General features: G+C 34.1%; 1 protein-coding gene across 28 annotated transcripts in view; it reads right to left on the reverse strand.

The window, feature by feature from the left end:
• RIMS2 (regulating synaptic membrane exocytosis 2) overlaps nt 1-13,794 on the reverse strand; it is a 388,249-nt gene that overhangs the window by 157,310 nt on the left and 217,145 nt on the right. For 26 of the 28 annotated variants that reach the window (XM_018077725.3, XM_029959232.1, XM_029959221.1 and 23 more), the window contains 2 exons: nt 9,251-9,407; nt 4,829-4,945 (listed from right to left, as the gene is read on the reverse strand). In XM_018077725.3, coding sequence (XP_017933214.1) covers nt 4,829-4,945; nt 9,251-9,407 — 274 coding nt within the window. The remainder of the gene's footprint in view (nt 1-4,828; nt 4,946-9,250; nt 9,408-13,794) is intronic. The other 2 variants (XM_029959226.1, XM_029959224.1) reach the window with 1 other exon arrangement.

Here is a 13,794-nt window from a genome sequence, read left to right on the forward strand (position 1 = left end):
TTATCAGAACTGCATTATATTTAACAGGGGAATTTTGTTTGTGCATTTCATTCTGAGGCATGTGTCTATGACTTTTTGTTGTTGTTGTTGTTTTTGTTTAATTTGGCACAAAGGTTCTGAATCATGAGTCCTTACAGATGTAGCTACATTTGAAACACTGCACTTCTCTTGCCACCTTCCCACTGCACATCCTTCTGTAGGAGATAATCATTCTTCAGCACTCATGGAGGCACCAGGCTGGTGGGTGGTGCAGCTAACTCTGCAACTTAACAGTGATTTGAAAGGAGAAGAAAAACTTAAACACTCCAATTACTGAGATTCCAGTTGATGCAAACGTTTTATAACATAACTATAACTAAATTTTCAGCCATGTATTTCTTATACTTTACTGGGTGTTTGAAGAAGCAAAGCAATGACATTGCATAGCCACATGTGGGTATGTACCCACATGACACACTGAACCAAAAACTGAAAATATTATCCCAGAACTTCTACAAAAAACATCAGGTACCCTTTATACTTTGCAATATATTTGTACCTGTAGTGTACATTTAAATGATTTTACACTAAAATATTAAGTTAATAATAAATAAATGACTACTTAATTACATATTATTCAGATGTGCATTTAATAAAGACTGTGAAAAAAATATAATCTATTTTTTTCAGGTTTTATGGTGCAACGTCTCAAAAACTCCTTTCCCAATTTGACCTAATCTGGCACCTACGTAATAACAATATTGGATTAGGAGCCTGCTACTCATAGGTAAAGCAACTGCAGAGTGTAAGATGACATTTAATTACATACATTCTACAGAAATGTAGAATTTATATTGCTTTTACCCACATTCAATTTTGTGTTAAATAATAGATGCAGGCAATTAAATAGTTTTTTAGCTAACATGTAGCAGACTAACCATCTTAAATATAAACAGATTTTTTTGGCATATATTTTGACATTTACTTTATGTTTAAAAAAAGCACCCCCTTTCAACAGCATGAAACAAACAAAGTGTGTATTCAAATTTGGGAATGAAATCTCCTCTCAGTAATAGCGGTGAGAAAGTCGAGTTAGTCCCAGCACACCCAGATAACATCTTTGAAAGGATTTAAATCTAATGGAGAATATTTCTTTAAATAATCATGCCTATGATTACCCCATTACTCTAAAATGACAGTAACTTTTGTGCTTTAAAATGGAAAGTGTGCAACAGCTTTGATGAAGAGATAGTGGACTCAATTTAACTTGTCTTTTCTCTCATTTTCTTCTAAGTGTCCAGTAGAAGAACCTTTATGCTTTAGTCATTCTCTGAATGCTTACTATATGTATGCTAAATTCACTATTAGCAATTCCATGCCTCTAGGAGAGCCCATTTAGGATAAAGAATATAGCTAAATTAATAGTTGCTAAATAGTATCTAAGCTTGTTAGAGTGAGTACAATTTCCTTACAGTCTTGATGTTTGTTGTTAACTGCTGATAGATCTTTCAGAAAGAAATACACAGATATAGTTTTGACTGATGTCGCTTCTTTTTTTTTATTTTTTTGGAACTATGTTAGGATTCTCACATTTTTCCTCTAACTAGGCTAATACTGATAGTTTAAATATTAAACTCGGGTTAAATCTGGCTGCTTCCAAAATTTCCTCTATAGTTTGATTAGTTTCAGTTTCTCAAGTGACATAAAATCAGTTTTTGAGAATTTATTAAAATGTCAAACTGAAGGTTATCCCACTACAGATAAAAGATCTTAAGGAACTAGGGTCTGTATTAGGTCATAAGCGTTCGTATTTCTTTACATTAAAAATTTAGGCTATCTCATAGGAGTGTGGGTACCTGCAGAAAACCTTACATTTTGACAAAAATTAACTAGAAGGTCTATACTAAATATCCAGGGAACAAATGAACATGATTTCTCACTTTGAGTTAGCAGTATACACAGTACAATTCTGACACTTTTGTTGATACAGCAACAGATAAAAATTTGAATTGTAAAATTACCTTGCCAACAAAAATAAGTATATGATTTAATAGCCACATTTGACATATTTAAAGGTTTGTGTCTGAAACTGAAAGTGTCTCCACATAAATTTAAAAAATTGTGTCTTTCAGAGCTTTTAATTTCTGTTATTTTTATTTTATTTTCTGTTCTAACTATGCATTCAGTTTTGAAGGAATATTGACATTTATTACTCTTGAGGTCATTAAGCATTTTGTATGTGGTTTCAACTAACTCCTTAGTGCTATATACCTTAGAGAACTCTATGTTGAATTATGTAGAAAAGGAAGAAAAGAATTTTCTTACTCATACTTTAAGTAAGCAACTGAGCATATCTATAACAAGGGACTTTTTCAAAATACCCTTTTTGCAAAGAGCTTCAGGGGCCAAATGGACCATGGAAAGAGGAAAACCATCAGAGCTGTGGGAAAGCAAAATGTGATTTGTTTTCAGAGCCAAATGTGGATGACATGTAGAGAGATTATAAACCTATAAAGAAGTTCAGTTTTTCCAATTCTCCAAACTGCCTGCAGTCCCAGGAGTTTTCAGGATCAGCACCATTAAAGAGCTACTTTCTGGACACCACTGGGTTTTTATTATGTAACAGAGTCAGTATCACAAATATTCTCTAAAAAAATTTGAAGTCTAATAATTTTTCCATTCCTAAAACCAGTGTCAAACTAATGAATATAAAGCATGATAAAGTTTGGGAACGGTCTTCCTGTTCTCTTCAGCGTTGCCTAAAACCAATACATTTCAGAGACTGTATGCTGCAACAGAGTTATAACTAGTCAGCAATTTGATTACACAGGCAACAACTCACCAGGTATGAAGAGGAGAACTTCTCTGTGTGTTTTGGAAAACACAGACAACCTATAAACGTGTTCAGAGATTCAGAGCACACCTAACAAGCAAATATCTATTAATCTAGAATGGTCATGTGAAAATTCAATAATCTCATCACCAGCAAATTCCTGACTGTTTTTCTAACATATTCTAGAAAAACGAATTCTTTTTCTCTAAATCAGGTCAGTCCAGTAGGGATGATTTGATTGAAATGATGGGGAATATCATGGTGCTGTACTTCAAGCAAACTTTCACTGCTATGCATTCATCTGTGAGGCAGCAAGAGAACTGGCACAGTGAACAAACCCAGCAGCATTCCATAAGACATATGCAGGTTCTGAAGACAAGTTTAGATACTATTTCAAGGATGAGTGCTCTAAAAATCAACATAATATTATATCCCAAATGCATTCTGTAATTTTCTTTTAAGGAAACAGCTCAGAATCTTCAAGTTATTTGTTGCCTTCTGTGTGAAAATCAGACAGTCTCATGACTCAACTAAATAGGTTGTATTTTCCATAAGTTAAATAGAAATATTAAATAATATATTGTAAAAAAGCTGTTCATTTATTATCTACCATACTTGTAAGGAATACAGTCAGTATCCTGGATTGTAAATACTGGACCATTTTTCAATATGTTTATTTTTTGCTCATTTGACTTTTTTTTGGACAAATTAAATTAAAAATCACTGAAATAGATTTATTTATTTTAATTCCTTTTGGTACTCTTTTTTTTAAACTTATCAAAATAGAAATAATTAATTATTTTTTTTCTTCTGAAATAAGAAAAATATTATAATCTTCTGAAGAATATTGTCTTGCATTCCATATAATCATTGACCACCACATCGCTGTTCTTTTAAGAAATATTAACCTTTTCTGTTCAATATAGCTAACTAAAAGGCACTGAAATTCTTTGTATTACAGTTGGGTACCCCAACTATGTGCTTTGATGTCACTTGAGGAACAACCTCTAATGTGAATCTGTAAAAGCATTAACTCCAAATATTAGTCATATATCACTCGAGATTACAAAATATATCTACATTACTCCTTGCTATATGCAACTGTGAAATAAAACAATATCTGGCAATCATTTCTCTCATTATAAAATGCAGGTTTTCAACTTGGTGCATAAGAAGCTGGAAGATTTTAAAAATTAAAGGTAATAAATGCTTTCTGTTTTGATTTTCTGACCTGAAGAAAATGAGGTGGAAAAGATCAATAATTTTTTTAATGTCACAAAGTCATTGCCACAATTAATTCAGCAAAATTAAATACATTATTCAGTTATTGGTGCAATGGTTTTTTTTACAGCATTAAAATTTATAGAGCTTGAGAAAGCTCTGCTCACTCTTTGGAAAGTTCCATCAGGCAAAACATTAGTAACGTTAGTCACAGTCAGAGGTGCCTCTAAACACAAAGACCCTGACTTCATACATGTTGCCCTAAGCTTTTTTTTTTTAATAAAGTTGCTCAGAAGTTTGAGCAAAGCCAAACACAGAACACAGTACTAGAATACACTTTTGTTACACCTGTGAACTGCACTGTATCCAATAGGAGCATTACCTTAATATGGAGCTAAAATTATCTGGTTTTATACCTCTTTATTCAGCAGCAAAAATCATCAAGTCTACTGCTCGATCTCTTAAAAACATATTCAGTACAAAGAATTTGTTAATAATAAAATATAAAAATATAAAAAATATTTTTATAAAAAAGGACAATTAACTATTTGTCTTTCAGACTGTACATTTTCTCATATATTTTTTTCAAATTCCCTCCTGGCAAAGATAGACTCACTTGATGGTGCTGTCAGCCCTCTGTGCACTTTGTATCTTTTAATGTATGTCATGTAACCAGTGGATAAATGAATAGGGAAATGCTAATCTCTGGGATTAGGTAAGTAAATTTGCTATTTCCTTTATCAAGCTCCCATGCTGGAGTAAGTCCCATGTTCCTAATTGCAGGCTGATATTTACCTCTCTCTGTCCGGGGAGTAGTGGTCGTCTATGACTCGGTGTCTGTCCATGCGGTTCAGGGTGTTGTAATGCGCAGCCGTAGATCGAGGCCCTCGGGGTCCCTGATCCACATTCCGACTGAGGATAAAAGAGATCAGATTCTGAGTTGTGAGTGTGCCTGCACTGTATACCCTCACTGGATTGTACAGACAAGTATTAGCAAACATGTTTCTAATGAGATCTGCTGGTTGACATAGATTTTGCATAAATTTACTCTGAAATAACGTTAGAACTCAAAAAAATTTGCTCATTTAGAAAAAGGTGCCAAGTCCATGATAGGGATAGAGTTTTCTTCCTTTGTTTCAATACTTGTTTGTTTTGGAAATGAGAGGAAAACTTTTTTTTTTAATTAGAAAGGTTAATTTCAGACAAGATTTCATTAGTCTTTCCAGACTAGTACCTTCAAGGAGAATTTCCTTCTAGCTGAAACATGCACTGTAAAAAATTTTTCATGAGTTCTTGATTTTGGCTATACCATAAAGATGTAAAATGGAGTTAGTTACAGTGGGGACTTCTGGCTGTTACAGTGGAGTGCAACCTGCTGAAGTCATTGTCATCTGAATTAAAAATAGCTGCTTGTTTTGTCCTGGAAAAATTTATTCTATAATCTCATAGAGAATCTGAAAGAGACAGAACTGTTTTAATTAGAGTAAGTGGTGCCCATAGTGCAGGTTTTGTTAAATAGCACCAATAACCTTTGCAGTTTTGTACTATTTGAGACCAAAGCTTTGCTCATCGATTGCTTTACTCAGTTCAACTACTGATACCTACTGATACACACTAACTTCATTTTTTCTGCTCTGTAAAAAAAATCCACAAGAATAGGAAGATAGAAGACAAGTTAATTGTAATAATTATTAGATAATTAAAACATAATTGTTTTGTATAGATTTGAAAATGACAGACTGGATGCTTCCCTCCACACAAATTCAAGTTTTAGACCAATAAATTCTTCTGTCTCCTGTCTTTTACTGCTATCTGCACTAATGTGAGCCTCTGATTTGGTTTTTGTTGCTATTGATTTTTATCACTCAGATCCTGTGTCCTTTCTTGTCATTTTGTCTGCCCTTTTGGTACCATCATCCTTATCCTTTGTCATTTACCAATTCCTGATTAGTATTAACCTGTATATGTATCCTTCACTGCTGCTGCCATGCTGTTATTTATTTCTGCATGTAAGTGCTATGAAGGTGTTGCAGTACACACAAACTTTTGCCTTCAGCTCCACCTCATTTGTTATAAAGCATTTCTCCACTCTGGCATTCATGAAACCAAATATAAAGTTTACTCTGGCTAATGAACTTTATATTTGCCATATTAAGAGTACAATTCTTCTACCTTCTGGTCCAAAACTCTTTTCTTTCAAGAACTTTTCTGTATGTCTTTAAACCCTCCCATTTATACTGAAAAGATAGAAAATCCAGTATAGCCTTCACCTGCCATTGAATACTTTCATGTGTATTTGTACTTTAAAATGGACATTGACAAGGTTCTTCTGGTGTCTTTTGTTAACTCTTTTATTTTCCCAACAACTAGTTCTCATTCCTCCTTTCTGTCCGACCCTTTTCCCCAGGGTCTCTCTTTTGTTTCAGGTTTCAAAAAAACTATTTTATCTTACTTATGTCTTCTTTTCACTTAATATTTAAGTTTTCCCAAGCTATCATTTCTTTGTAAAACTTCCCAAAGATCTGGGCTCTCTGGCCAGTAAATCAAAACTCCTGCCAAAACTCTGACTACAAGACTTAGTCCTGAAAACTCAATACCATCCTCCCTGCTAAAATCACTTTCCATAAGATTACGTTATGAGCTTATTTCTCTAAATAATTATTTTTCTTGAAATTTCTGTATTATATCAGATTCTGACTTCATGCTGATTTTTAACATCTTACAGTACTGTATTTCTTCTATTTCAAAGTGTTAATACTATTTCAATCCTGTTTCACTCTGCTGAGGATATCTTTGTCAGCCAGATTTACTATTTAACAGAAAGTTACATACTTCCTCTAATGAACCTTGTTTTATAAGAAAAGTTTCTTTCCCAACATGTGAAACTCCTTTGGAACTTTCTTGCAGTTGACAGAACACGTACGGAGCAACTCGATAACAAGTACGCAGGTGAAAAGTTGTAATTGCAGGTGATGACGGTAGAGAATAATAAACATCCTGGATTTATCACACCATTTCAGTATAACTACTTTCTATAGTCACCTTCATCTTGCTTTTTCAAATGCATAGGTTTAGAAAAAGCTTAACTCAATGTTGTTCCATGCCTCCCACAGTCTAAACTCCATTCTGATCTACAGAGAGAATAAGAGCCCATTAAATGTGTTAGCTGAAAACACCACAAGACCAGTATCAATTTCTTGTCAGCTATAATGCAATGGGCCTTCAGTGGAGTTTATTAAAAAAATTCAGTAGGACTGAGGACTGAAAAGTGGCTTCTAAGATATAACTTCTATGGCCTAAGAGCTCCTGCCTGCAGAGGTGTCAGTCACTAAATGAGAAATCTCTGGGTGTGCAGCACGCTTACTGCAATTAGGACATCTGTATAGCAGCATGTGTATAACAAACTCAGGTAAAGAGGGTGCATATGTGATTGACAATGCTCATAGTTTTCCCGAGTACCCCTGCATTTTCCGTAGATTTTAAAAAGACATTCCTGCAACCCATGGATTATGCTTCTTTTCTACAAATGCTCAAGTTCTGGTATCCCAATTCTTTGAGCTCAACAAGTCCTCAAAGAAAAGATTTGGTGTGTTGGCAGGGAAATATTACCTAAATAATGCATTTGATTCTGACATTGTAGGAAACAGCTGCAATAAATTTAAAAATATATTTAAATATTTAGCTTTAGGAAATTCAAAAGCAAGAAACATTTTGAACCCTTAGAGAAATACAAAACTACAAAAAAATGAAAAGTGTTTTCAATAGTGTTAAACAAGTGTTAATTGCTAGCTTGGGTAAAAGTTTGGCCCAAAATGCATACAGTATATATGCACACATGAAAACACAAACATACACATAAAAAGAGATTTTGTTCACATTTCCATTTTTATCCAAGACAAATAAACCCTTAAGATTTAGCATAGGCAATTACTTAGGCTGAAATCAGTATAGTAAAAATCAGGATGGGTCCCTTTGTATCTACTGTTTATGTCTCATTTCAAGTCAGACCGTGTGGTTTTATATGGGTGTAGATTTCAAGCAGAAACACACAGTTTCTCCCTGTTAGCTGTATAAGATGATATGGGATTCTTTGGGACCCTAATACCTCACTAATGTAAAAGGATATCATATAGTCTAAATTTATTAGAGGAAATGGGAGGTAAAAATGAAATTAAAAAGTAGGAAGTCAAGAGAATTTAAAGTTAACAAAAAAGAACAAAGATAACAGAAGGGAAAGCAGAGCACAAGAGAATCAGAATGGTTGCAGCAGAAAGGGATAGACATGTTTACCTGGCAGGAAATATTGGATACCAGATCTGAACTATTAAAGGGAAATTGTGAACATCATGGGCAAAAGAAATAACTTCTCCTTTCATTCCAACTGAATTACACCATGTGGAAACGTATCCATACATAGCAACAAAAGTGCTGGAAAACAGGTTTCATTCCTGTTTGCATCTATCCTTCTGCTTCCTCTTAAGAAAGTTTATTTTGCAGGAGTTTTCTTAATTCTTGCTTAAACAGTATATTCAGTCAAGTAGAGGTCATTACCCAAAAGGGACAGCTTTTGGAAGAAATTTCCTGATCTTTGTTTCACAGGATAAACAGTTATTAGAGACCTTCTAAGACCAGGAGTTGACATTTTTCAATATAAAATTGTATGTGTGTCAGTTTATTCTTGATGCTTGATAAAACTACGAAAAAACTAATAGAAAGCAAGCTACTGCAGGCAGGAAGTGCAGCTCTCCCAGAACCTTGACTCTGGGAAGGGTTGAAAACATCCATTGTCAAATGAATGTTAAGGGAATGTCAAACCATCACATACTATAAAATATGGCACCTTCTAAATAGCTCTAGAAAATGAAAATATGGAGAATATTTTGCTTTCCTTAGATTGAACTGCACGGATTTTTGATGAAAAATTAGGCAAAAATAGGCATAAGTAATTGTATAATCATATGTATTTATATATAAAAATATAGAATTATATAATCATATGATAAAAATAAAATAATAATAAAGACTATAAACAAGATAAAATTAGGTATAAATTAGGCACATCAGTATAACATAAGAACAAACATTATTGGTTTTATATAATTTTTTAAGATCTAATCAGTTCCTTGCCATTTTGAAAGTCTGGAGATTCTTTCCAGTATTGGTACAGGATCAATACCACTAAAATGTATATAACTGCATAGTTAAACAACAGTTTACCTTTGTGGGGGAGGGACACTGGGAGACCACGATCTAGTCCGTCCTATACTATCTCCACGGTGAGGGGACCCTGATCGAGAACAATGATTAGATGACATAACTTGTTCTGGCACTGATAATGTTGAACTTTGAAGATCTCTCCCATTATGTCGATAATCTAAAAAGAAATGCAAATGTTCAGTGAATCTGAAGTTGCACTTTTTAATTTCCTGCTGTAACTGTAGTGGTGAGAAACACAATAAAAGATGGAATTTGATCAAGAATGTTATCATGTCTTCTTGTGTTCTATAATAAAACATACATACCTAAAGTTGACTCCTGTCGTTACAATTTATTGTAGTACCGATACAGTTCCTATAGTTATACTTTAAGAATATAGAAATTAATTACATATGCACCAAACTAGGGATTTATAATAATAAAAATACCCAAATTTAAATTTATTTGTGGTTGATATGATGCATTAATAATGAAACTAATAAAACATTTTTTTCTTTGAATAACAAAATTATTACTTTTTAAATTAAAATTATATTGCAACTATTGTTTGTAATGTATCTCAGACAAAAATGTCCACAATTAAAAATTAATCCAGAGTTCAGTTTAAAAATTCGTGGTAGGAAACTACTATGGAGTTAAAAAAAGAGTTTGGGTTTAAGAAAGATTTGTATATCTAAAATGATTAAAGTAACAAGAACTCGATGATATCAGACTTCACTCATGATTCTGAATTAAAACACAATATTTCCTTCACAAATATACAAACATCCTGGACCTAATCTTGAATTAGGATAACAGAAGGCATAAATGGTCTCAGCAGAAGTCTTCCAAAGGCTACCAGATGGACATTTTACACAGGCTTTTAAGAAGAATTCTTTTAAAAGCTGGATTTATTGAAGTGACTGCATTTAATTCAAAAAAGTTCAATTCAGTGTCCCAGGGTGCCACAGTCGCTGGAAAAAAGATGCCAGATATACAGCAATTTCAAATAAGTTTCCACAACTTTTTTGAAGATCAAATTAAAACATGATGATAAGGAATTGAAGGTTTGCAATTCTTAACCTGATTACAGTGTTTTGCAGAAAGAAGTCTTCAGAGAGTTCCTGGTGGCTATGACAACTGATATAACTGTCTTCTTTTATTCTAAAGACAGTAACCAAGTAAAGAATATTTAGAGACTGGAAAAATGCTGGCTCATACTGTTATTCTTTTACCATGAGAATCTTCTGAGACTACAATAGTATTTGGTCTTCTACTCCATAACTTGTTATTTTTCTTCCTGGTAAATGTTCAATAAGGTCCAAAGCAAAACCTCATTAATTCAGTCCAATGTTCAATACTTTCAACTGAGTATTCATATTTATTGCATGGCCTTAGGACCAAGGATGTATATGAACCACTCTAATTCATAAATAACTTTTTCCTCCTATGTTAGGGTGTAAACTTCTTTGTATGTATCTGGTATGTGTGTGAATGGGGGGAAAAAAAGGACATTACCGTTACATTACATTAAGATAATGATGTTGAGGATCAGACAGTCTCTCCTCACTACACAGCAATCAAATGATGCTGTGTAGCCTCAGTTGAGAGTCAGTAACGAACTACAGATTTTTATCTGTATGAAGTTCACTTCTTAGCATATGCACTGACAAAACATATAAGGGACAGCGCAACATAGTTCTGGGTGAAATCACCAAAGGAGAGATGGGGAAATTTTATCTCTGTTTGAAACAGGCTATTATTCACTCACCAGTAAAGCAGAGAAGACAAATAAAGTTTTTGCAAATCAGTGTGGAAATCAAGAGACTCTGCAATTCCGTAATTCTTTAACCAAAAGAAAAATAGCTAAAGTAACAGTACGGGAGAGCCCACACTGCAGCAGGCTCCTGGCAGGACATGTGAAGATGTGGAAAGAGAAGCCCACATTGGAGCAGGTTTGCTGGCAGGACTTGTGACCCATGCTGGAGCAGTTCATTCCTGAAGGACTGCATCCCATGTGAGGGACCCACACTGGAGCAATTCGTGAAGAACTGCAGCCCATGGGAAGGATTCACAACAGAATTTCATTGAGAACTGTCTCCCATGATAGGAACACCCCACTGGAGCAGAGGAATTGAGTGAGGGGTCCTCCCCCTGAGGAGGATGTGTGATTTGACTGACTGCAGCCCCCATTCCCCATCCTCCTGTGTTGCTGGGGGAAGAGGTAGAGAATCAGGAGTAAAGTTGAGCCCAGAGAGAAGAGAGGGGTGGGAGGAAAGTGTTTTAAAATTTAAGGGGGGAGGTGGTATTTTCTCATTATCCTACCCTGATTTGATTGGTAATAAACTAGATTAATTTCCTGAAGTTTTCTGGTTTGCCCATGACAGTAACTGGTGACGGATCTCTCCCTGTCCTTATCTCAACCCACAAGTCTGTTACACTCTTGATTCAGAAGGGGAGTGATGGAGTGGCTTTGGTGAGCACCTGGAGTCTAGTCAGGGTCAATCCACCACACACATAAGTGAGTAGCAAGTTATTAAGAACTTCAATATACTGAAATAAAAAACATGATTTACAGTACAAGTACACAGACAGAAATATTGTCTTATTATCCTAATAACACATATCTATTGATATAAAAAAAGCAGAGATGGTTTTTTGTATTCTGGATACAAAGGGAGAATTTGTTGCATTTGGAGATTGAAAACAATGAAGAGCAGTAATCTGAAGAAATAAGAAAATCCTTTAGAAAAAAATCAACAGTATATATAATATTTGGCATGTACAGACATTGAAGTACAAGAGGAATGATAATAGCATAAGGTATTCTACCTGAATAAACATAATGAAAGGCAAGGTAATCAGTTAACAAAACACAAAAACCTCCTTTGTCTGAAAAATTCCTAGAAGTGAGAACTAGTAAATCAAAATTATTGTATTTATTAAATCTATATAAAGAAACAAATCTGTATATAGAAACAAATTAATTCCTTTGAGGAAAAAAGCCTCCTCCAGCTCTAACTTGTTATTGTAGTTGACCACTTGCACAGTATTGTTGCAAAAAAAGTTTATGATTATGTAATTAACTGCTAAGTCTAAGTTTGACCAAAACTGGGGTTTACATTAAACTGGAAACAGATAGGCATTTCTTTCTGGTAACTATCACTGGTCCTGTTTCCTTATGACATATCAAAAGGCAGAAACTATCAGTATTCCCAGTAATTTTGCATCAACAAAACTAGACCTGTTTAGCTGTGTTCAAAGAAACAGATTATTTTCTATGCTTTGTTGCCAGAAAATAAACTTCGAAATTCATGACTCATTTACTCAAAACAAAAATTTCTATATTTATAAACTTCTTTTTAGGCAACAGGTCACACATTCAAGAGTAGCAGTTTCAGTAGGGCAACCCACTAACATGAGATAATTCCAAAGTCATCTTTTGGTTTTCTAGAGTTAATGCAGCTGATTTAACTGCCTGTACTGTAGGTGTGATTTAACTTCAATTTCAAAACTATTCCATGTCCTGGAAACAAGGTTAGTGAAAGTAGGTAAAAATATATTCTTCTGGAAGGAAATTATAGACAGAAAACAGGTCATAAATGCAGCTTGACCACCGAGTTGCTATTGAGCAAAGCAGATAATTATTTATAGCAGTAGTAAAAACAGGATAAACATTGGAATCTGCTTGCAGCTATAAATATTGACTCATTACCATAGAATCAAAGGCTTTATAACTACGGCAAGCCTCTTAAATCAACATAGAGAGCACACAGAACCTGATAATCAGTATAGAGATAATCAGCGATAAACAACTTGAGCTGCAGACACCTAAAGATGGGCACATGACAAAGATATCCTCAATGCCACCATCCTTTTCTTTTCATGGGAAGTTTTCATTAAAAACCAATTCACATCAAAAAAGGGATATTACAAGGCACACTACATACACCTTATTCGGACCTGAAGTTTTAATTTTATTTGTTTTAGGGGAGACTATTAATATATTTGACTTAAATTATTTACCCACACAGCATGGTTTTACTATGCAAATATTATGCTACAAAGGGTACATGTTCTGTAAATACTGATATTAATGAATTCTTACCAAATTCTGCAGCTTTCAGGCACAAAATTGAAGAAAATTACAAACTTCCAAGTATGAAGTTCATGTCAACAGCCCTAAAATAACCCTAAAAAATTAACTAAAGTGTAATAATGAAGATTTTAATTTAGATGCCTTGCTGCTTTGTTGACTTGAAAGAAACTCCTTGTATGAAAATTGTTCTAGAAAGACAATATTAGAATTTTTGTTTGTCACAGGCAACACAATTGACTTGTTTCTGACACTGATGCTAAGTGGTGTTTTCTGCACTTTAGCATCTGTACTTGATTGAGGCATCAAGCTTTCTCTATATAAGATATTTAACTTTTTAACACTCACTGCGGTTGGGCTTAGAACAAGCACTAATTAAAAGCAATTATATAATCATATTACCAGAAATGCTTAACATAGCAAGATTTCACACATGGGCACTTTGGAGAGAGTTCAGTTCTTTTATACA

This window comes from Manacus vitellinus, unplaced genomic scaffold (genome assembly GCF_001715985.3).
Source record: "Manacus vitellinus isolate BGI_N305 unplaced genomic scaffold, ASM171598v3 scaffold_1_pilon, whole genome shotgun sequence".
In the NCBI taxonomy this organism is placed as follows: Eukaryota; Metazoa; Chordata; class Aves; order Passeriformes; family Pipridae; genus Manacus; species Manacus vitellinus.